Source organism: Leptopilina boulardi, unplaced genomic scaffold (assembly GCF_019393585.1).
Source record: "Leptopilina boulardi isolate dan_hultmark-lab unplaced genomic scaffold, ZJU_Lbou_2.1 LbouV2_123, whole genome shotgun sequence".
NCBI classification, from domain to species: Eukaryota; Metazoa; Arthropoda; class Insecta; order Hymenoptera; family Figitidae; genus Leptopilina; species Leptopilina boulardi.
Genome location: NW_026137667.1, coordinates 4,162,374 through 4,185,837, shown reverse-complemented (window position 1 = coordinate 4,185,837; position 23,464 = coordinate 4,162,374). Strand labels below are relative to the sequence as shown.

General features: G+C 25.6%; 4 protein-coding genes across 10 annotated transcripts; 2 read left to right on the top strand and 2 right to left on the bottom strand.

Annotated features, from left to right (window-relative positions):
* Positions 1-34: 34 nt before the first annotated feature.
* Positions 35-2,178, bottom strand: LOC127291093 (ubiquitin-fold modifier 1). 2 transcript variants are annotated; one of them, XR_007844532.1, is made up of 4 exons: positions 2,031-2,122; positions 713-1,797; positions 300-430; positions 35-219 (listed from the first exon to the last, which is right to left on the bottom strand). XR_007844532.1 is itself a non-coding variant. In XM_051320024.1 (4 exons), exons 1-4 carry the CDS (start codon positions 2,033-2,035, stop codon positions 149-151), a joined length of 264 nt encoding a protein of 87 aa, XP_051175981.1. In that variant the 5' UTR covers positions 2,036-2,178; the 3' UTR covers positions 35-148. The 2 variants fall into 2 exon arrangements, 1 of the variants encoding a protein (XP_051175981.1); XM_051320024.1 differs by having other exon boundaries at positions 1,741-1,797; positions 2,031-2,178.
* Positions 2,179-2,377: 199 nt separating this feature from the next.
* LOC127291085 (protein tumorous imaginal discs, mitochondrial-like) lies at positions 2,378-5,399 on the top strand. 2 transcript variants are annotated; one of them, XM_051320011.1, is made up of 6 exons: positions 2,378-2,580; positions 2,989-3,464; positions 3,540-3,803; positions 3,874-4,318; positions 4,653-4,739; positions 4,987-5,199. In XM_051320011.1, the coding sequence occupies exons 1-5, from the start codon at positions 2,385-2,387 to the stop codon at positions 4,724-4,726; spliced, it is 1,455 nt and encodes a 484-aa protein (XP_051175968.1). In that variant the 5' UTR covers positions 2,378-2,384; the 3' UTR covers positions 4,727-4,739; positions 4,987-5,199. The 2 variants fall into 2 exon arrangements, with proteins under 2 accessions (XP_051175968.1, XP_051175966.1); XM_051320009.1 differs by lacking the exon at positions 4,653-4,739 and having other exon boundaries at positions 4,987-5,399.
* Positions 5,400-5,916: 517 nt separating this feature from the next.
* Positions 5,917-11,983, bottom strand: LOC127291086 (TWiK family of potassium channels protein 7-like). 5 transcript variants are annotated; one of them, XM_051320013.1, is made up of 8 exons: positions 11,733-11,983; positions 11,232-11,410; positions 9,832-10,365; positions 8,366-8,434; positions 7,439-7,678; positions 6,627-6,956; positions 6,299-6,526; positions 5,917-6,224 (listed from the first exon to the last, which is right to left on the bottom strand). In XM_051320013.1, exons 3-8 carry the CDS (start codon positions 10,166-10,168, stop codon positions 5,968-5,970), a joined length of 1,461 nt encoding a protein of 486 aa, XP_051175970.1. In that variant the 5' UTR covers positions 10,169-10,365; positions 11,232-11,410; positions 11,733-11,983; the 3' UTR covers positions 5,917-5,967. The 5 variants fall into 5 exon arrangements, with proteins under 5 accessions (XP_051175970.1, XP_051175971.1, XP_051175969.1 ...); XM_051320014.1 differs by lacking the exon at positions 11,232-11,410; XM_051320012.1 differs by lacking the exon at positions 11,733-11,983 and having other exon boundaries at positions 11,232-11,498.
* A 3,015-nt stretch (positions 11,984-14,998) lies between these two features.
* LOC127288039 (beta-1,4-glucuronyltransferase 1-like) lies at positions 14,999-21,902 on the top strand. The gene is made up of 6 exons (XM_051315247.1): positions 14,999-15,170; positions 19,617-19,814; positions 20,002-20,378; positions 20,572-20,963; positions 21,190-21,391; positions 21,541-21,902. Exons 1-6 carry the CDS (start codon positions 14,999-15,001, stop codon positions 21,748-21,750), a joined length of 1,551 nt encoding a protein of 516 aa, XP_051171204.1. The 3' UTR covers positions 21,751-21,902.
* Positions 21,903-23,464: the final 1,562 nt, after the last annotated feature.

The following is a 23,464-nucleotide window of genomic DNA, read 5'->3' as shown; positions in this document are numbered from 1 at the left end:
TATAAATATGAATGATTTAAAAAAAATACAATAGTTTAAAAAATGAATAGATATTTATTTTAAGTTTTTAGTAAATAATAAATTTAATGGAATATTAAAATAAAATTATTTCATTTATTTATTATAATTATTTAAATAATTTCTATAGTCAACTAATTCCACCAACACGATCTCTGGGTATTAATCTAAGTTCTGAGCCATGCTTCAAAAAGATGTTTCCTGCAATAAATGGAAACAATTTTTTATAAAATTTTAATTATGAATTCTATTGTTTCTTTTCTTTTAAATTTTTTACATACCCGCTGTTTGCTGTGGATTAATTCCCACACCATCGTCAGTTATTATTGCTGACGTAGCTGGGGTTACTTTGAACTCCTCAGCAGCAAACTTTAACACCGCTGTGAAAGGTGTATTTTCTGGCACGCTCAGTCTGTAACAAATACCCAATGATTGCTCAAAAAAAACTCGGTTATTGTAAAAAAAAAATTTTTTTTTTTATTTAATTAAATAACATTATATGTTATTAAATAATTTTATAATAAATGTTTAAAGATAAGTTTAAAAATTATCAAATATAATAATTATTAACTGTCAAGGAAAAAAATATATATAATTTTTTAATTAAATATTTAAGAATTATTCAAATATCTTGAGGTATTTTTGCAGTAATTATTCTTTGTATACATGAAACTTAATCGACATTATTTTTTACACTATATAAACGAATACAGTCTCTTTCAATTTCCTCCCAAAAATCTCCGTCCTCCATTTCCTTAGCAATATTTAATTGTCTTTGTGTCCGACAGCTAATGTCATTTGATTCCGTTAAAAGGGTTCGAAAAATTTGCGCAATATCTTCATACTGAATACCTTCCTCAGAAATCCAATAACCGTCCTTATAAATCATAGAACGTCCAAAATAAAAGACAGTATCTAAAAAATTGTCACAAAATTTGGAATTCTCGCTGAGAATTTGAATAAGTGATTGTGAATGAATTTTTATAATTTCTTGAAAAAATTTGACATTATTCTCAAAGGCTCTCAATGTAAATCTTTCCATAATTAATTTCTTTGTTTTTGATTTCATTTTAATGTTTAAAATGGCATTAACGAGTTTTAAAATTTGATGATCGTCTAACATATTATCTATATATTCAGTAACCTCAATTAATTTTCCATTACAAATTTGTTTGTCCCAAGTGAAAAAAATTGCTTCGTCGTGTAATTCTGAAATGGGAATTTGTTGTTCCACTAAAGAATTTAGAATTAAATTAAAACACATTGCATCTTTTATAGTAGTGTTGAGAAATTTTTTAAATCTTTCCTGTCCAAAACGACGGATATAGATGTTAAATAATAAATCAATTTTTTTTGTTGAAATACGAGAATCTTTCATAAAGATTTCAAGCATTTTGTCACAAGCTTTCTCAAAATCTGAACACTCGTATGTAGTGGATAGTCGGTAATTTAAATATTTTTCAAAATCTACTTCTTTTTTTTGTTCATGAACATTTGATATAAAGCTTTCAATAAATGTACAATAATCATAAGCTTTATTTAAGTCTTTTTCTTCCATACTTTCAGCTAAATAGGGCTTTTCAAGTATTTGCTTGTATGCCATAAATACTGTCACAACTTGATCAAATTCAGAATCACTCATGATTAATTAGAATTTTTGTTCCAAATTTTAATTCAGTTAACAATTAATTACAATATTAAACGTGTAAAAATCCAACTTACACTTTAAATGGCAATTTAGGATCGGACGTCAAAGTAATTTTAAAAGTGACTTTTGATCTGTAAATAAAACAAATAAAATAAATTTCAACGTCGGTATTATATTTATAGTAAAATTTGTAACACAGCATATCGTTTTAAAAAATATCTATTTACAAAAGCATAAATTTGAAAAATCACATGTCCAAAAACATATGTTTCCAATTCAATGTATCAAATGTAAGTATTTAAAAACAATATTTTAAGTATTTTAAATTATAAAAAGAGTCAAGAAAAAAAGTGCTATTACTTACGCCATGATTTACTAACAAAATGGTAAATAATTGTTCAAATTGAATAAACTTGTTTTCTTTTAACAAGAATACAGAACAAAGTTAACCTCGATTCGCCTCAATTTTTACCAGCTGTCAGATTAGTAAATCTGCGCGTTGTATCTGCGCATGTTGCAGAGGTTAAGTTTCTACTCCGTTTTAAAACGTTAAATAAAATTATCTCATTCAGCAAAAATAATATAAAAATACTTTAAAAATTAAAGCATTAAACTTTAATATTTATTAAATGATTGATTTCAGTGACGACAGTGTTATTATGAATTGATTTTATTGAAAAAGAAATTGTCTGCTCGTCACGTGACCTTTGGAATCGCCATGCGTGTTTTAACTAACATGGCTACCGGTAAAGGACTAACGGCGATTTTTAATCCGAAAAATGTGAATTTAATAACGTGCTCCAAATCAAATAAATTAGGAAGTGGTATTTTACAACGTTGCAATTCCTGTCAACGATATTTTGCTACTATAGCATTGGGTGACGATGTCTGGAATCGTCAAAAACTAGAAAAATGTAATCACTACTATACGTCGTGTCAATGCACGAGTTTTTTTTAGATTACATCATATTTAGTGAATGTTTCCTATTTTCTTTAATTAAATATAATTAAAAGTTTTAAATTAATTTGCATTCTTTTATACGATTATTTTGTTAACAAAGAAAAATGTTGACATTTTTTTTGCATGTCTAACCTTATACCACGTTTCTTGCATGATTGTGAAATTTAAGATAATTACTTGCAAAACAGAAAAGAATACTCCAGAATAAATATAAAAAAGCTCTGGATTATAATTCACTTTTGTTTAATAATATTAATAAGTTAAATTATTATTTAATGTGAAAATTTATGCACATAACCTTAAATTCTTCTTCTATATGATTTTTTTCGCTATTAATAGTTTTGTTTAAATTTTGTTTCAGATCCAATAGGAAAATTTACACAACAAAAAAGAGAATTTCATGTAACTAATAGACTTTTAAAGAAACGTGACTATTATGAAATTTTGGGTGTATCTCGAAATTCTTCAGCAAAGGACATAAAGAAAGCTTATTATCAATTGGCAAAAAAATATCATCCTGATACAAATAAAGATGATCCAAATGCGAGTAAAAAATTTCAAGAAGTTTCTGTGGCCTATGAAGTATTGAGTGATGACGCTAAAAGAAAAGAATACGATGCTTGGGGTGCAACATCAGAGCAAATGGGAATGGGATCTAGTGGAGGGCATCAAGCAAATCAAAATACCCGTGATTTTAATTGGCAATTTAAATCATCAACAATTAATGCCGAGGAATTGTTTAGAAAAATATTTGGTGAAGGTGGTTTTAATAGTTCAGCATTTAATGATTATGAGGATTTAGCGGATTCAAGATATGGTTATGGAGCAGCGCAAGAGGTAAATTTTGATTAATTAAAAATTTGATTTTTTGAATGAATTTTAAATTTAAAAGAAATCTTTTTTTCTTTTCAGGTAATAATGAATCTTACCTTCTCTCAAGCAGCTCGAGGAATTAATAAAGACATAGAACTAAATGTAGTTGATACTTGTCCAAAATGTCAAGGTTCTCGTTGTGAATTAGGAACAAAGGCGATTAAATGCCATTACTGTAATGGAACGGGAATGGAAACTATCAGTACCGGTCCTTTTGTAATGCGTTCTACTTGTCGTTATTGTCATGGTTCTAGAGTATATATAAAATATCCTTGCAATAATTGTGAGGGTAAAGGACAGGCGGTAATTATTTTTTTTTTTTCTACAATAATTATCTCATTTTTTTTATTAAATTGATTTTTTTTCTTTATAGATTCAACGAAAAAAAGTTACAGTACCGGTACCAGCTGGCGTTGAAGATGGACAAACAATTCGAATGGCTGTGGGAAATAAGGAAGTTTTTGTAACATTCCGCGTGGAAAAATCGAGATATTTTCGAAGGGACGGCGCCGATTTACATACAGACGCTCAAGTTTCTCTTTCACAAGCAATTCTTGGTGGTACAATAAGAATTGAGGGTATTTATGAGGATCAAACAATTTTAATTAAACCAGGAACTTCGTCTCATACGCAAATTCGATTAACCGGAAAGGGTTTGAAGAAAGTAAATTCTCTAGGATATGGTGATCATTATGTTCATATAAAAATTACAATACCAACGAAATTGTCAACAAAGCAGAAAGCACTTTTACAAGCGTACGCTGAACTTGAAAGTGATACGCCTGGAACAATTCAGGGTGTGGCATCAAAGAAGGATGGTAAGAAAAATAAATAATACAATTTTGTGGTTACGAACATTGTATAGCTGAAAGAAAAATTGATTTTTTTTTTAGTTTGTTATTATGATTAACAGCGATGCAATGATCGTTACTTTTACGAGATCTTTCAAATATATATTAGAGCATCGCTTGAGTTTCCCAACGTGTATGTTTTTTTTTTGCTTTGAAATAAAGCAGTTTTTTGAAAAAAAATGTATCTGTGCCTTTAATCTCATCAATCTTTTTTTAATAAAAAAAAAAAAAAGAAATACGAACTTTAAAACGAAAAAAAAAAAAAAAATAGACAAAATCGATCACAAATTGCTTTTTTTAGGCACGTCGGAGAAAACTCAAGCGAATCGCCCTGAAGGTCTACTCGATAAGGTCAAGAAGGCAATATTCGGATAAAATTTTATAGTAGGTGAGTGTTTATTTCCGGTGCAGGTACAATTTGTTAGTCAACGTGTTTCCCGAGAGTTTACTGCTTTTTAATTTTATCCCTCATTGAAGAAATCAAAAGAAAGATTTATGGTTAGAAAAATTTCGACTTTGAGAAATAGGAAGTAGACGTTTTGAGAACCGGAGATGCAAGTGATTTTTTTTTTAAACTCATATTTTTTAAATTCTTTTTAAATTTTAATATATAAATGGAAAAATTTTTTCTTTAGGAACAAAAGAAATTTTTGAAGGACCTATTGAACTTGTGAAGGCTTTAAGGGCAGCTTTAGACGATAAGACAATTTCAAAAAAACCCTTGGAATCATTACCAAATGGTCCTGGAGATAAACCGCAGGGTACATTTTCGGAAGCTCAAAATAACAGAGAGGACGCCATGAAGAAGGAACGACGAAAGATGCCCTGATTGTAGATACATTTAAAAAGCAATTAATTTGAGAATTTTCCAGTGAATCAAGAAAGCATTAAGTATGTTAGAATTTACATTATTATCAACATTTATATATCGTTCGTGCTATTTGTAAATGGTTTTATTCTTGTTTTTCGATTATTTTTTTTCTTCAAATTAAGAGTTAAATTTAAAAAAAGAAAATTTTGCTAAAATAAATTAAATTAGATATATAAATTTTTGCAAGACGGCATTTTTCATCTGGTCCTTTTTATTAGACTCTTCTAGTTATTATTGTTTTTAGAAAAATTCTCTTTTTAATAGAAAATAACTGATAGAATGTTACCAAAAAAAAAAAAAAATGTCTCTGAAAAATAAAATCCAGAGTTTTTATGAAAAAATATTTTTCAATTCAAAATACCGTTCTTTCAACAAAAAGCACATTTTTATTTATAATGCAACTTTACTTAATATCTACATCTTTTACAATTATTTCTGTTTGTTCTATTTTTTTTCACGTTTAATTGCGTTATAAAATAATAAATTCGCTATATTTGAGTCAAAGCAGCTGAAAAAAAAAAAAAAAAAATGTGATTCTTTGTGTCAAAATTTTTTTCAAAAATTACAGAAATTGGTCTTTTTGAAACAGTCTTGTGTTTACAGAAAATTCTTGACTTGGAATTATTTTGAATTTTGTCAAGTCATGATTTTGTGTAATTATTATTTTTTTTTTTTTTGGTGAAATATCGGGAGATATTTTAATATACATTTATGTGGAAAATTTTTATATTCTAAAAACACTTTTCTATGCATGAGTTAACAGGCCATATTTCAGTCCAATATTGGTTAAACTTTGTGTAGCTGAAACTTTTAGAATAGCCACTGCTACAGCTGCTATCGTCACGGCACCTTCAAGATAGAGAGCATATAATATTCTAACATGACCGGAAGTTGTTGCTAATCCACCGGCCGCTGTGAAATCCAAAGGAAATAGAAGACTGGCGGCAACCGGTCTCATTCTTGCCGCTCCAAAGCATATTATCCCCATTAAATAATACAGAGCTGACAATTAATCATTCGTCATTAAATGTGAAATTTAAATATTTAGGGGGGGAAAAAAAAGGAAATTTTCTCACCTATACAACAAAATGGTACTGCTTTTACCCATCTTGGAATTGATAATGTGTCCATTATTTCTACATCTTTTTCTTTATTTTTTCGTCTTATTGCATATCTTTGAAGTCGTATTGCCAATAAAAGGCCAAGATTTAATACTAATAGGAAGTGAGCTGGAATACCAATAGCGGCAAAAATCACTGCCACCGTACGACCTGCAGTTGTACGTGGAACTGGTGCTCCAAAACCTATTATCAAAATCTACTTTTACTAAATTTAACAATTAAATGTGAGAATATTGTCGCTTATTTCAAAATTAAGAAAAAAAATGTGACCAAGATAAATTACCGAGCGTTGTAATAAGTGCAATTGCAAATAGCACACAACCGGAAAAATTCCAAAGTTGTCCACTTTGACCACCCTCACCATAGCCGGCATTAACAGCGAGCAATAAAACTTTTTCATGTTTATTCACATATTGTTTAACTTTGTTACTCCAAAGTGGCTCCATTTCTTCTTCCTTTGCTTTCAATTGTCTTAATTCAGTCGCTAAACCAACTGCCAGGTCACGTTGAATATTTTTCAATTTTAAAACTTGCTCTCGTTCACGTGGTCCCTCTGTGGTGTAAAATGCCGCTGCTCCAGCGACTACCCAAAATGTCAAAAGCCAAGCTAAACCTTTACCAAAAAAAAAAATACTTTTTATTTTATTAGTTTAACATTTTTTCTTGTTTTTTAAAAAAAATCAGTTTTCAACATTAATTTTACAAATGTGATAAATTTATTTATATATATTTAAAAAACAATTATTTCAATTGAAAAAATTGTTTTTAAAAAGAAAAACATTTCCAATTCTAAAATGAAATCTTAATTCCGTTGTTTTTTTTCAAGTTAAAAAGTAGAGTACAATTTTTATGAAGAACGTTTAATGTTCGAGCGGGTAAAACAAGTTTTAAAAAAATTATTAATATTGATTGACACGAGCAGTTTGAAACTATACCTGACTCATCATTGTCAATCAATTGAATATAATATATATAAAGAAACTATCCCATTTTTCAAGATGTAATCAATTTTATTACCTAGTAAAAAAAAAAAATAATAAAATCCCAGCGATTTTTAAATATATATATATATTTTTAAATAATAATTGAATTTACCAAATTGCGATAGAGAGAGTCTCCCCAAAAATCTGAGATGCCTACATAGTATCGAGGATTTTTTTGGATCCGCCGAATTTTCTTCATCGACAATATCTTTCACTTTTGGCAGGACTCGTAGCATGTAAGGTAATCCATGAATTGTTTGAACTCCTGTTGATTTTGTCGCAGATGATTGAAAATGATTAGCTTCACAATCTAATCGTGAGGAAATTTCTTCGGAAATTGTTGTAGGTGTGACTAAATAAAAATATTTTTCTTTTTATAAAAAAAAAAATAAATAAATAAATTCTTTCCTTTAAAAATAATGAAAAAAAAATTTTTCTTTTGGTCTTTGAAAAACCAAGAAAAAAAAAGAATCCATAATTTTATTGATTGAACATAAATTTCTTTCAATAAAAGTATTAATTGAAAAAAATCTTTTTTTTTCTTGCTTAAAAAGAACAAAAAACTTTCGTGATTTTAATTACACTCTTAAAAATAAGAAATATGCGCGGTCTAATTAAAACATGTAAATTGCATTAGTATTTTGTATATATTTATAGTGTGTATAAATATATATATATATAGTTATGTACTCATACAAATAGAATTGTTGATATGCACGTGGTGCGAGAAAATAATTGCACATATAAAAAAAAATTGCACAAAAAGAATGTTGCTTCAGTAAACTTTATTAAATTTCAGTTTCATAATTGAATAATAAGTAGAAGATGTTTTTAAACTTTGTTTTTGCTTCTAATTCTTAAAATATCTTCTACTTAATATTTTATCTCTTATTTACTAATTAAATAATTGAATATTGAAAAAAAACAAAAAAAAATTCTAATCAAATTAAAGCAGTGATTAGTGAGAGAAAATATAAAATTATCATTGCATTATGTGCCATCATCGAGAATTTCAATAATGGGTCCTAAATATTTTTACCTTCTAATATGTTTGGTTGACGATCAAGCTCCAATGTAACATGATCTTTATCGATAATGCTAATAGTTACTAAAATATATTAAAACATAAGAGAAATTAATTGCAAATCAAATAAAATTGAAATAAATTTAATTTACAAATTAAATTTAATTTGAAATAAATTTAAATTAAGAAACAAAATTTGAAAATTGTATAATACAATTGAATTTTTATAAAAATTAAATTATTCAGTTTCGCAAATTTATTTTAGAAAAAATTTTCTTTCGTACAAAAATAAAATTTATTGATTTTTCCTTTGTACTCTATCAAACAAAATCCATATAAAAGGATTCATATTTTTTATATTGAACAGATAAAAATGTTGGTACAAAATTGACAAAAAAAAAAAAAACAATTTCCAAAAACAAAAATATTAATTTTAATTAGCAAATAAAATTGAAACCTTCAAAATAAAATATTAGTTTTTGTATTTTACAAATCGTATTTACAAGAAATTCTATTTAATTATAGTATTCTATATATATATGACGTTACATAACACTCTATTATTTAAAGTTATTTTACTATATGTAAACTTTGTCTCTTAAATGATGATTACATATCAGCTGTTCAACACTTGTTGCTAACTTTGACGAATGCTTTTTTTTTTTTTTCCATAAAATTGAACATAAAATGTTACAAAATACATTCGTCATATTTCCTTAGTACATTTTTGTATCTAAATTCTGCTTTTTTTTGCAATTAATTAATAATTTTTTATTAATTACATTAATAATTAATTTTTTTTATTCCAACGAATAAAAATACACCAAAAATTTGGTTTTCAATTTTTGTAATTTTAATTCTTTACTAAAAAAATTCCTCCAAATAAAAGAAGAATGTTTTTTTTATGTTTATTTAATGATATACGTTTTTTAATATTTTTATTTAATTTATTTTCTATTTAATAAACATTAGTATGGGGAAATTTTTCTTCTTCTTTTTTGATATACTGAGTGATAATATAATTATTTTTATTATTCAATTCAAATATCGTTTATAAACCTGTATTGAAATATTTCTTCATTTTCTATTCAATCGAACTCAATCAATAATATAATAACAAAAGCAAATAACAATTTTTTTTTTTCTAATCCCTTGAAATTTTTACTGTTCAAACACACAATTCGTTTTATATAAAAAATTCTTAGCAGTTTAAATAATAAGAAATAAAAAAAAACTTTTGTAATTATATTTAAAAATAATTTATTTTATTTGCATTATTGTAAATGATTTTTATTAAATTGTAGATATTTTTATTATTATAATTATTAAAAAAAAAATTAAAATTAAAATAGTAATTTAAAAAAAAAAAATTTTAAAAGAAAATATGTAATTATAAAATTGTTTTTTTTGGGAAAAATTAATTAAATTTGTAGTTGTAATTTAAAAAAAAAATAATAATAATAACTTGCGATATTATCTACCTGTGGCACATATGACATCAGCATCATCTTCATCGTCTTCTTTACTTCTTCGTTCCGTCATTGTAAGATGAAATTCCGTTACACGTCGTCGTAAATTTTTTTTTCCACTTTCCTTCGACACTTGCCGGGGATGTACAAGATTTTTTCGAAAGTAACAACGTTTTTTTCGTGTAAAATTCGTGGATACCGGTTTTGTTCTTTCGATGAGAGCATGACGTCTGCGCGATACAAATTCACGCGGCAGAGTTTCTCTGGACGTCAGGACGTCCAAAACGTCTCTGCGCGTCAGCGTCGAGACGTCCCGCGTTGGCGGTGCCGGAAAAAGGGGGACGTTCATATACTACCCCTCTTTTATTTATTTTTTTTTCTCTATATACGTATTTAAAATTGAAAAATTAAATTTTTTCTTTCTCTAAAAATATGATTTTGTAAACATTTAATTTTTCAAAAATCCTTCAATGATTTTTCGGTTTTAATTGAATTTTCTTCTTTATTTCCCAAAGGTATATAATATTTCCGTTACGTAAGATTAATCTGCGTGAATAAATTTCTAATTTAACATTTTTTTTTTGAGGTAAATTTTTCTAATTTAGTTGAATTATTTTTATATTATACTTTTTATTTACAATTTCTATCAGAAAAATAATTCAAACTTTAAATTGAGAAAATTTTATTAGATACGTAAATTAAATTTCTATATTGAAAAAAATATTTAATACAAATTAATCTGTTACACTTTAATTGTTATCAAAATATATTTATTTGTATAAAATAATTTTTTAATTGGATCAAATAAATTTTATTCGAATCAAATAATTTCTGTATTTGAAACAAATACAGTTTTTGTATATTTATATTTGATATAAGTAAACATTTATTTGATACAAGTAAATATTTATTTGATACAAATAAATATTTATTTATAGTAACCAATTTTTTTAATTAAATTTTTTTTCTCATTGCATATGGAAAAAGTAAACTTTATCTGGAACGGCGAAAAAATTTCTCTAGAATAGCGAAAAGTTTCTCTGTTTTAGTGAAATATATCTTTGTTCCAGTGAAACTTATCGCTATTATATACAGGTGAATATTTTTTTTCCATGTGGCTAAATACAGTTAATCAAATTTTTGTTTGAATCAATAAAAAAGTTTATTTGTCACAATCAAATTATTCTTTGTTCGTAATATTTATTACAATAAAAACATTTATTTAGATCAAATAAATATTTAATTGAATCAATTAAATTTTATTTAAAATAATAAAAAAAAAAAAAAATTGGGTTAATATTAAGAAAATTATATATATTTGTAAAAGCAATTTTTTTCTGAGTGGTTTAATTAAAATTTGTAATTATTTTTTTGAATTTAATAAAAATTATATGTGTAAAATTTTAAATTACCGGTATAATTAATAAGAAAATGAATTTTCTATTTTTAGTTTTTCAATTTCATAAATATACGATAACAAAATACACGTGTCAGAAGAAACTTTTATCAGGTATTGTGACACGCGTGGATCGAACAATGTACCTCATCATCTCATCTCACAATGTGCAATTGGTACTTGTAATATATATTTCTTTATAAAAAAAATCGTTTTTTTAATAATTAATTTTCTAAATTATAAATTATATACTTGGAAATTATTTTTGTACTTTATTTCTTATTTTTTCATATAATTTTATTGAAAAATTTATTATTTATTGTTATTATTATTATTATTATTATTATTATTATTTAATACTTTCTACGTTTAAAGAGATTTTAAATTAAAAGCATATTTTAGTACAAAAAAAATATTATAATTAAATAAAAAAAAAATAATTATTTTTTTTTAAATTAAAAGAAAATATTTGAATGGTAATTGTAAATAGTGACTAAAATATATGATAATATAATACCATTCATGAATGTTTTGTATGCACTGACTAAAATAATATTTGAAAACATGAAAGAAAAAAAAAAGAAAAAGATTTATGGAAACAGTGATAATATAATGATTTTTTTTTTTTTAAAAAAAGTATAAAAATAGAGTGTTATGAGAAAGTGAGAGAGGAGATAAAAAGAGTGAGAAAGAATAAAGGAAAAAAGTGTGCGGAAAGTCCGCAAAACGCGTTAATTCAAATGGCTCGCGATTTAACGACTGGCATCAGTGAATTCGAAGTTTATGCTTTTGGCGCGTGATATGAAGGAGGGAGTCAGCTTTTCTCCTCCTATCGGCTTACTATAATTAGCTGCGGACTTATAATCAATGCAATGGAACAACGCTCGGTCTTTAGACTATATGCAACTATATATAAAATGCATATATATATATATATATATATATATATATATATATATATATACATATATATATATATATATATATATATATATATATATATATATATATCTTCTAATCTTTTATACATAGAAACATTTTATTCACAATTTTTCAATGACAGAGTTAGAACCCCTGTGTGCGGTCACTTGTCCAAGGTTTCATATTTTGTCATTGAGGAAAATTAATTTTTTTTTTTTTTTTTTTTTTTTATAAAAATTAAGTTTAATTTTTTTTAAAGAATTTAATTAAATTTTTAAAAAAATTTAATTAATTTTTTTACTATATTTATTGTAACCTCGTTCAATTAATTTATTAATTATTGTCATAATTCATTATATTTTAGATAAAAATATTGAAAATAAAAAAAAAATTTTCTTTTAATTATGGAAAAAAAAAATTTATTTCGATACCGCACAATTGTGGGAGAATTTGTTGTTCGTTTTCCTTGTCAAGTTTCTTGACACTAGAGTCGTGATTGCGTCAATTTTTTTTTCTTCTTTTTTTCTTTATCGATTCCCGTTTCTCTGATAATTACTTTTCTCCGCGTATACAATATATATATATATATATATATATATATATATATATATATATATATATATATATATATATATATATATATATATATATATATATATATATATATATATATACGCGGGTAAAAATGCAATAGACCATAAAAATATGTTTTTTTAAAAATTTTATTATTAGACATACTTTGAAATTCAAAATTTCAACTATTTAAAAATAAGCGAAGAAGAATAAATTCTAGTGAAACAATTATTAATATTTACTTAATTTATTTAAATAATATTGAATTATTATTTTGAATATTATATAAATTATTATTTACAATTATTGAATCGGTAATTTGATAATTTTTTTTTTTTTTGAAAAATAGCGACACAGAAAATTAAAAGGCATTAAAATAAGCTTATTATTTTAATCCAATTTTGCTTATTTTAATCCATTTTAGTAGTAAAATAAGCAAAATTTGGATTAAAATAATCAGCTTATTTTAATGCCTTTTAATTTTTTGTGGAGATATTATTAATGTTTAGTTGGAAACCTTTAGAGTTTATAAATTATTTCTAAATTTTCGTTGCTGACCTTTGGAACCAGTAATGAGCTTGATTTATTGATCGTCGGGCAAAGACCTCAGATCAATGAAATAGTATTTATAAACCTCTTACAAGTCATAATCTCTTGCACATATATATATATATATATATTTTTATAATATATTTAATTACAATTACAATTTATAAATTTGAAAAAAACAGTAAAGTTTTTAACTAATTTGAATTTAATTAATTAGTGACTTTTTCGCTTTTTAATTAGTAAAATTGAACTAATTTGAAAACAAAATGTGAGTCACTAATTTAAATTAGTTAACATTTTTACTAATTCTTTAGATAGTAGGTTGTTTTATATATATATAAATAATATTATATTTTGTAATTGTAATTAAGAACAAATAAAATACTGAAATTATGTAAAAGAAATTGAATAACTCTCTAAATCTGAATTAGTAAAAATTTTTACTAATTTGAATTAGTGACTCACTTTTTGCTTCTGAATTAGTAAAATCACAGAAAATTAAAAGGTATTAAAATAAGCTGCAACGCTTATTATTTTAATCCAATTTTGCTTATTTTAATCCATTTTGGTATTAAAATAAGCAAAATTGGATTAAAATAATAAGCGTTGCAGCTTATTTTAATGCCTTTTCATTTTCTGTGATTTTACTAATTATTAGTAACTTTTACTGACAATTAGTAAAATTTAACAATTAGTAACTTTTACTAACAATTAGTAAAATTTAACTAATTCAGAAGCAAAAGGTGAGTCGCTAATTCAAATTAGTAAACATTTTTACTAATTCAGATTTAGAGAGAACTTAAATAATTAAATAATTAAATAAATTTAATAATTTTTGCTTTATTAAATTATTATACAAAATATAGTATAGCTTTGTTATAATGACTATATGCTTCCCTTTGAATAAATTTGATTGATTAGTTTCTTCATTAAAAATTGAACAATATCACTTTGACTTTCTTTAATTACATTTAATTACATTTAATTACATTTAATTACATTTAGTTACATTTATACTAAAAAGACTTTTTTCCAAAAATTTGAATAAATTGTCAAATAAATATTTATTTGTATCAAATAATTATTATGTGAGATGGTATTTGTTTCAAATACAAAAATTATTTGATTCAAGTAAATATTTATTTGATAATAATCAAGTAAACAATTATTTGAATGAAATAAATTTTTTTTTTTCAATGTAAATTAAAGAAATATAAATAAAACATGCGAGTTTATGTAGATATTTATTGTTTAGGTAATAATTATAATTATTAATAATAGTAATTAATAACTAATAATCAATAATAATAATAATATTAATAAAAAATAGTAATAAAAAATAGTAATAAAAAATAGTAATAAAAAATAGTAATAAAATAAAAAATAATAATAAATAATAGTAATTGTAAATACATTATTAATTTTAATATAATAAAAAGTAAATTAAAAAATTTGGTACAAAATCAAAATTTTTTTTTTTTAAAAGACACAATGTGAAGAGTTTATTTCCACGTCCCTGAAGGCAAATTGATAGGAGCATGCGCAAATTAGTATAAATGTAAAGTTTCTTAAGAGAGGATTTAATATTTTTTTTTATTTTTTATTTGCGTACGCGACAGTGAAATGATAAGAAAAACTTTAATGGATTGACACATTACACAGCATCATCTTATCATAATATACATGATTCTGATGATGTGGGAATCTGTAATAATCTCAGGACATAAAGTCACATAGGACATGCGCAAACGATGGTACAGATTGTTCATTTGGTTTGTTTTTATTTTTTCCATTTTCCTGTCAACTCGATTGCTTCTTGGTAAAGGCCTCAGTCGATCTATTCCAATTTTCTTCGATGGTGAACATTTAGAGAGATCGGAAAATGCGCATCTGCAACAGGAACTACCGACTGGTGCGCGCTTCAGAAATATATGTTAAATTACCGTAGTTAATAGACCACCCCCCCTCCACCCCTAATTACCGCAGTAATTACCAAACGCTTATAAGATTTATCGCAATTTAATATATTAGATAGCAATCAATATGCATGGCAAATTAAAAAAAAAAAAAAATTTTTTTGCACCATTTTTTTTCGCAAAAAAAAAATAATTAAATTATATGACTGAATTAATTACAATTAGTTATAAAAATTAAAAAAAAAAAAATTTTTAGCAACAATTTGGTGTATTTTTATTTCGAAAAAAAGAATTTAAAAATTTTCACATTGCTTGTCTGACCTAACTCAAACTTTTTCTACTGAGAATAATAAATGGAGAAATCGTTTTTGAAATATTGTTTATTTTTTTTTATATATATATATATATATTAAAAGATTTAATAAATTATTATATAATATAATATAATTGATAATCGTTTTATTTGAATTATATATTGTCTGACCAAACTTGGATCTTTCTACTTAAAGGGACTGTGTTACATAAAATAACATGAGACCATCTTTGCAATGTTTTGTCTGACTATAATTAGATTTATCTACTGAGGGGCACTCTCCTTAGATAATATTAAACCATCTTCACTGTATATTTTGTCTGACGACACTTCAATTTTTCTACTTCAAATTCGATATTGGCAAAATTAAAGATTGTGTAGAAAAAACAGAGTTGTCAGAAAAAAATTTATTAATTATTATTATTATTATTAAAATAGGTTAAATAACAAAAAACCTTCGTACAATATGATTTTTAGTAAAAAAATTTTTTTTTTAATAAAATCCATTTATCTAAATGTTTTCGCATTTTGTTATTTAATCTATTTTAATATATATTTTGCGCAAAAAAATCTTTACCTAGATCAGCGATACATTTCACTAAAATAGTGAAAGTTTTCGTTATTCTAGAGAAATATATCGCTGTTCCAGAGAAACTTATCGCTGCACTGAAAAAAAAATTTATTTGATTCAAATATCGGTGTATTTGGTTAATTAGCAAATAAATATTTACTTAAATTAAATATTTCTTATTTGAATCAAATAAATAGTATTTGATTCAAATACTGAAATATTTGATACAAATATTATATATTTGATTCAAAATAAGAAATATTTGATTCAAGTAAATATTTATTTGATAATAACCAAATACACCGGTATTTGAATCAAATAAATTTTTTTTTTTCAGTGTAATATTTATTTGTATCAAATAATTATTATTTGACACAATTAAATGGTATTTGTTTCAAATACAGAAATTATTGACACAGAAAATTAAAAGGCATTAAAATCAGCTGCAACGCTTCTTATTTTAATCCATTTTGGTATTAAAATAAGCAAAATTGTATTAAAATAATAAGCGTTGCAGTTTATTTTAATGCCTTTTAATTTTCTGTGGATTCAAATACAATTTGTTGAATTTAAATAAAAATTATTTGGTTCAAGTAAATAATTATTTAAAAATAATTAAGTGTTCTAGATTAAGATTTTTTTGCCTGCGTACTCGGACGTTAAAATTATTTATTTATTATCAAATTAATATTTTAAATATAATTATCATTTGAGATGGTATTTTTTTTTAATAAAATAAAGTTTATTTAATTCAAATAAATATTTATTTAATATAAGTTGTAACGTTTGTAATTTAAAGAATCAATGTTTTAGCTCGCCGAGCCAGGGTTCGTTTTGATTCCAAAAAAACAATGATAACAATAATAACTGGTTAATTACAAACTGATAACAAATTATTTATTTACAAAGGTATTTACAATGTCCAAGTTGTACGAAGATTAAAGTAAATCGCGAAAGTCGGTTTCGAGTAACGATTTTTCGGCGTCTATCAAAATAAATGTTGAGCCGCGGAAATCGAAAATCGGCATCAATCGGGAACGTCGTATATTTGAGCCGCGCATTAACAAAATCGGCTTCAACTCGCTATGATGAGCCATAAATCAGTTACTTTACTGCCTAAAAATTCGCGATACACCGGTGAACCACGAGTAAAACTCGTGTTCCATTATACAAAGAGTAACACTCTAAGTATATCTAAGAACGGAGATTAAAACGGTAATAAAACAAAAGATCTACTTAAAACTTCGAGATTCAAATTTACGTTACTATACATTTCATTATTTTCCTATACATTTCATTATTTTACTATACATTTTGTTACGTTATATTACAAATCGTTACTATACACTATATACATTAAAACCGATATATGTTCGACAGGTAAAACCCGACGAACGAGAGTAAAACTCTCCACAAAGATTCTCGGAGTAAAACTCCTAGTCAGGTGGGTAAGACCCACCCGGACTCCGTGTAGCACGAGAGTGACGGTCCTCGCCGAGAGCGCAGCTTATATAGCCGCTGGGTGGGCTGAGCGCACGCGAGTGAGCTTTGGCGATGCGGCCCGCGCGGCGAAATCGGGTACTACGTCTTTAAGCTCTGCGGTCGGTAACTTGTTTATCGACGCGCGATAATATTTAGTACAAATATTTACCGGCCGATTTCTAACTATCATTACACCCCCCTTTCTTTAAAGGAAGAAAACTTTCGGTGTAGTTTTCTTCATACACTCGTCCGATTTTACTTACAAGATACAATACAAAATATTGGCAGAAAATACGTTACAAAACAAAGTTTAGACATACGATATAAAACGGTATTCATGACATCTTTGTTGAACTGGAACTGACTGGACTGGATGTAGCTTCTCTGGATTCTTCTTCGTTTTTTTCTTTTTACGATTTACAACGACGGTACTTATTTACAACTAAACGAATTATGTACAAAACTTTCGAACGATACGACGATACTAAGAAAAGACAGATAATGAACCAGTGTTGTTCATTCGGTTAAACGGTTACTGTGGACTATATATTTACAAATAAAAACGGTGATAATTACATAAGACGACGTACTTATGGAATTTTCTTGACGGCGACAGGGTTTCCATTTCATGAGCGACGAACAATGTCAGTGAGTATGTAATTCAAACGGAATGTTGCAAGTTTCTTAACAAAATGGTCAGAACTAGGACCAAATGTTTCTTGATACAATTCAACAAACTCAGATGTATGTTTAGGCTTCATGAAACGAAACGAAACAAAACGTTGAAGACGTGTTAAAGGAAATGTCTGTAACGACGACCAGACATTCCTTTTTCGTAACGTGCAAACAACTTCGGTGGTGCACTATGGCACCCGGGATGTACTAATTATATCAAGCACTTCTGATAACAAATTTGATAGACTCGTTCGGTATGTGTTCGATTATTTCGAGTTTAGACACACGAGTTATCACAGGATACGGAACTGATCATTCTAAGATGCACGCATAGTTCTCCTTATGCACTACATTGCATTTCTCGAGTAACAAGAAGGCTATCTTAGAATCGACGGTATGGGTTAACGAAATTTCTATCGTAACAAAAAAAATTATATAACGGGGTCTATTTACATGAATGTATGAAAACGAAAAACGTATATTACGGTGCGCGTGACAATTTCTCGGATAGTCGACCGGTTTACAAATTTACATAGACGTTACACGGATACAATAAATCAAAAGCGAAAAATGACGTTAATTTTACGATATGCTAATATACTATGGAATTTACAATTTTTAAATTAACGGTTGTAACAATTTCAAATGAATTTAACTTTAAAGGTACGAGGAAACATTTCTAAAACGCGATCGGATAAACGGAGGTGACAATTAATCGAAAGAAAACGCGATACATCGGTAAAAATGAAATTACTACGATCGTTTTTTGATTAACTGTCCCTGTTCGGGCGCCAAAATCTGTAACGTTTGTAATTTAAAGAATCAATGTTTTAGCTCGCCGAGCCAGGGTTCGTTTTGATTCCAAAAAAACAATGATAACAATAATAACTGGTTAATTACAAACTGATAACAAATTATTTATTTACAAAGGTATTTACAATGTCCAAGTTGTACGAAGATTAAAGTAAATCGCGAAAGTCGGTTTCGAGTAACGATTTTTCGGCGTCTATCAAAATAAATGTTGAGCCGCGGAAATCGAAAATCGGCATCAATCGGGAACGTCGTATATTTGAGCCGCGCATTAACAAAATCGGCTTCAACTCGCTATGATGAGCCATAAATCAGTTACTTTACTGCCTAAAAATTCGCGATACACCGGTGAACCACGAGTAAAACTCGTGTTCCATTATACAAAGAGTAACACTCTAAGTATATCTAAGAACGGAGATTAAAACGGTAATAAAACAAAAGATCTACTTAAAACTTCGAGATTCAAATTTACGTTACTATACATTTCATTATTTTCCTATACATTTCATTATTTTACTATACATTTTGTTACGTTATATTACAAATCGTTACTATACACTATATACATTAAAACCGATATATGTTCGACAGGTAAAACCCGACGAACGAGAGTAAAACTCTCCACAAAGATTCTCGGAGTAAAACTCCTAGTCAGGTGGGTAAGACCCACCCGGACTCCGTGTAGCACGAGAGTGACGGTCCTCGCCGAGAGCGCAGCTTATATAGCCGCTGGGTGGGCTGAGCGCACGCGAGTGAGCTTTGGCGATGCGGCCCGCGCGGCGAAATCGGGTACTACGTCTTTAAGCTCTGCGGTCGGTAACTTGTTTATCGACGCGCGATAATATTTAGTACAAATATTTACCGGCCGATTTCTAACTATCATTACAAAGTAAATATATTTATTTGATTCGAGTAAATATTTATTTGGATCAAATAAAAATTTTTTTTTTTTTTCAATGGCTTTCTCTATATATAGGTGCGCCTCTTTACGCTGCTGGTTCCTATATGGCAGGAAAACAGATGAAAAATTTGAGTTTCTGCAATTGGCATTACAGTCTACCTCATGAATTTTTCTATTCATCGTCAGAAATTATTTTTAGTCCTGAGGCTGGTGATAAAGGGCCTTATAGAATTCTTCCATTAATTATTGCCTATAAATCAAAAATAATTGAACAACTTCCTCAAATTACATTATGTACCCATTCGACTGCCGATCAAGTTTATTCAATTGTTGAACTTGCAAGACGATGGGAAGGACCTTTAAGTTTTTCAATATTTGCACCTGGCCTCGATGCCGGTTTAGCAGTGGCACTTTTGGATCGAGCCTGCCATTGCGAACCAACAATGTTCAAGGTTGTTTTTTCTATTTCAATTTATAATAATAATTATAATTTTTATTATTATCATTATTTTTTAAATTTTTATTATCATTTTTATTATTACTATTATTATTATTATTATTATTATTATTATTATTATTATTTATTTTATTAAATATTCTTATTTTGTTGCTTTTATTATTATTATTATGGGAAATATTTAATAGGTTTCAGTTCATCTAATATTCCCAACTGGTCGTCCACCGGCTTTAGGCGACTTTAGTCAATACAATAAGGATGATTGTGCGGCTTCAGATCTTCAATGGAGGGAAGCTGATACTGAAAGAAAACAAAGAAAAATGACGTATCCAATAAATGTTGCTAGAAATATTGCACGATTAAAATCAAAAACTGAACGTGTACTTGTCTCTGATATAGAATTATTGCCAAGTTTAAATTTAGCATCAGGATTTGAGGAAATGTTAAAAGAACGTATAACAAAAATTAATGTTGTTTTTGTATTACCTGTTTTTGAAATTGAAGCAAATCAAATGCCGCCCGTAAATAAAAATCAATTACTCGATGCAATTAAAGACGGTTCAGCTGTTTATTTTCACAGGCATGTATATATATATATATATATATATATATTATTTTTATAAGCAATATAATTGAGGAAATAATAATATTTATTATATTTTTTTTTTTATTTTATAATATTTACTTATTTCTTTGTAATAAATACACAATGGAGAAATAAATCCAAAAATAAAATCTACAAAAAAAATATATATATTATTTATATAATAATAATAATAATAATAATAATTTTTGTGAATATATAGATATGTGTGTCCGCACTGTCAAAGATTTCCGGGACTTACACGTAAATGGCTACTTCGACCCAATTCTGGTAAAGTAAAGCCTCTTATTGTGACAAGAGAATTTCCTAATCACAGATGGGAGCCAGTTTTTATTGGAACTAAAAATGATCCACTTTATACGGAAGATATGACATGGGAGGGTCGTCAAGATAAAATGGCTCAGGTATAATTTTAATTTTTAATTAATTTATTATTTTATTTAACAATTAAATTTTTTTTTTTTCAATAAAAAATTAACTATTTTTTTTTTATTTTTAATTAAACAAAAAAATTTGTTTTCTTTATTCAAATTATATTGTTTATATAATATAGATTTTTGAAATGTGCCTCATGAATTATCGTCTTATTATTCTGGATGGTGCTTTTTTGGTACATACACCTGGAATTAAACGTAAAATAATTTCAAATAATAATAAAACACCATTAATTCGTGCTCAGGAGAGAAGAAATGGGAGAATTTATCAAAATGTTATAAAACGTTTACTTAAACAATTTCATTCAAATCGAAAATGCAAACAATAATTACTGAAAAGAAGAAATTAAGAAAAAAAAATAGTGGATATAATTAATTGACAATATATCGAAAAATAATGGTAAAAAAAACAAACTTTTATATAATTGAAAATAAAATGCTTTTCGTATTTTTTGCATAGTCTATTTCTATATATAAAATATCTATTGTTATAGAGTTAAAAAAAAAAAAATGAAAATTTTCTTCCTGATAGGAAAAAAATTAAATAGATTTTTAAATAAATTTTCTTAAAATACAGTTTAATGAAATATATTTAATTATTCAATTTTCAAATTTAGAAATAATAATACAACAACTTTAGATTTAAAAATGTACAATATATTTTTCTTTTGCCGAAATAAAAAATTGCCTTATAAAAATTCTCTGTTTAATTCCAAAATCGAATAATTATCAAATTTTTCTTAATTATTGTTATTTTTTGCCTGTTAATAGGTTTTTTTTTTTTAAACGATTTATTAATTCAATTCAATTATTATCTATTAGTTAATTTATATATTTTTAATAATTTAAATATTTTTAAATTTTTTTTTAAATTTTTTGATTTAAAAAAATTTAATGATACTTCTTTATTTGTATAAAATTATTCGATATTAAAGGATTCTTTATTATCAACTGGGGTGAGTTCAGTTTATAATTCAACCCCTCTATATAGGTGTCACTAAAATACTCAATTTTTTAATAAAAAAAAAAAAAAAAAAAAATTTCAGCCGAGGGAAGAAGGGTTACACTATTTCCAAAAATTTGGATTTTAAGTCCCTATTTTTTGGAAAAGATTTTAATCTAGAAAATTGCATAATATCACAGGAAATTAAAAGGCATTAAAATAAGTTGCAATGCTTATTATTTTAATTCAATTTTGCTTATTTTAATACCAAAATGGATTGAAATAAGCAAAATTGGATTAAAATAATAAACGTTGCAGCTTATTTTAATGCCTTTTAATTTTCAGTGATTTTTTTTAAGTTTCTTTTTTATACGGTATAATTTTTAATTTTTTAGTATTTTAATATTTTAATATTTTAATTTAGGTACTTAATTTATCAAAATAAATTTATTAATATTAATTCATTAAAAATTTTAAAAATATTTATAAATTATATATAAACAGTTTTTATTAAAAAAAATTTTTCGTATTTATAAATGATACGAGGATTTGGTAAAAAAATGGAATCCTGCAAATAATTTTTAATTTCTTAATATTTTAATTTAGGTACTTAATTTATCAAAATAAATTTATTAATTTTAAATTCATTAATTTTAATTAATTCATTAAAAATTTTAAAAATATTTATAAATTATATATAAACAGTTTTTATTAAAAAAAAAATTTCGTATTTATAAATGATACGAGGATTTGGTAAAAAAATGGAATCCTGCAAATAATTTTTTAATTTTTTAATATTTTAATATTTTAATTTAGGTACTTAATTTATCAAAATAAATTTATTAATTTTAAATTCATTAATTTTAATTAATTCATTAAAAATTTTAAAAATATTTATAAATTATATATAAACAGTTTTTATTAAAAAAAAATTTTCGTATTTATAAATGATACGAGGATTTAGTAAAAAAAATGGAATCCTAAAAATGTAAATGAGATTCTGAAAATTTGTCACAATTTTTTATTCGTTTCTCATAATATATATATATATATATATATATATATATATATATATATATATACGGATTGCTGTGTGACTT

Bases quoted from the DNA above. Each gene is read 5' to 3' on its own strand.
- LOC127291093 (XM_051320024.1), bottom strand. The intron at 431-1,740 runs GTAAGTTGGATT...TATTTGTTACAG, and splicing joins CCTAAATTGCCATTTAAAGT to ACTGAGCGTGCCAGAAAATA. The intron at 220-299 runs GTATGTAAAAAA...CATTTATTGCAG, and splicing joins TAATCCACAGCAAACAGCGG to GAAACATCTTTTTGAAGCAT.
- LOC127291085 (XM_051320009.1), top strand. From the start codon at position 2,385: ATGCGTGTTTTAACTAACATGGCTACCGGTAAAGGACTAACGGCGATT. The intron at 2,581-2,988 runs GTAATCACTACT...ATTTTGTTTCAG, and splicing joins TCGTCAAAAACTAGAAAAAT to ATCCAATAGGAAAATTTACA. The intron at 3,465-3,539 runs GTAAATTTTGAT...TTTTCTTTTCAG, and splicing joins GTTATGGAGCAGCGCAAGAG to GTAATAATGAATCTTACCTT.
- LOC127291086 (XM_051320013.1), bottom strand. From the start codon at position 10,168: ATGAACGTCCCCCTTTTTCCGGCACCGCCAACGCGGGACGTCTCGACG. The intron at 6,957-7,438 runs GTAAATTCAATT...TTTTTGGTAAAG, and splicing joins ACTCTCTCTATCGCAATTTG to GTTTAGCTTGGCTTTTGACA. The intron at 6,527-6,626 runs GTAATTTATCTT...TTTTGATAATAG, and splicing joins TGCACTTATTACAACGCTCG to GTTTTGGAGCACCAGTTCCA.
- LOC127288039 (XM_051315247.1), top strand. From the start codon at position 14,999: ATGCGCAAACGATGGTACAGATTGTTCATTTGGTTTGTTTTTATTTTT. The intron at 15,171-19,616 runs GTGCGCGCTTCA...TATGTTCGACAG, and splicing joins GCAACAGGAACTACCGACTG to GTAAAACCCGACGAACGAGA. The intron at 20,379-20,571 runs GTTGTTTTTTCT...AATATTTAATAG, and splicing joins GCGAACCAACAATGTTCAAG to GTTTCAGTTCATCTAATATT.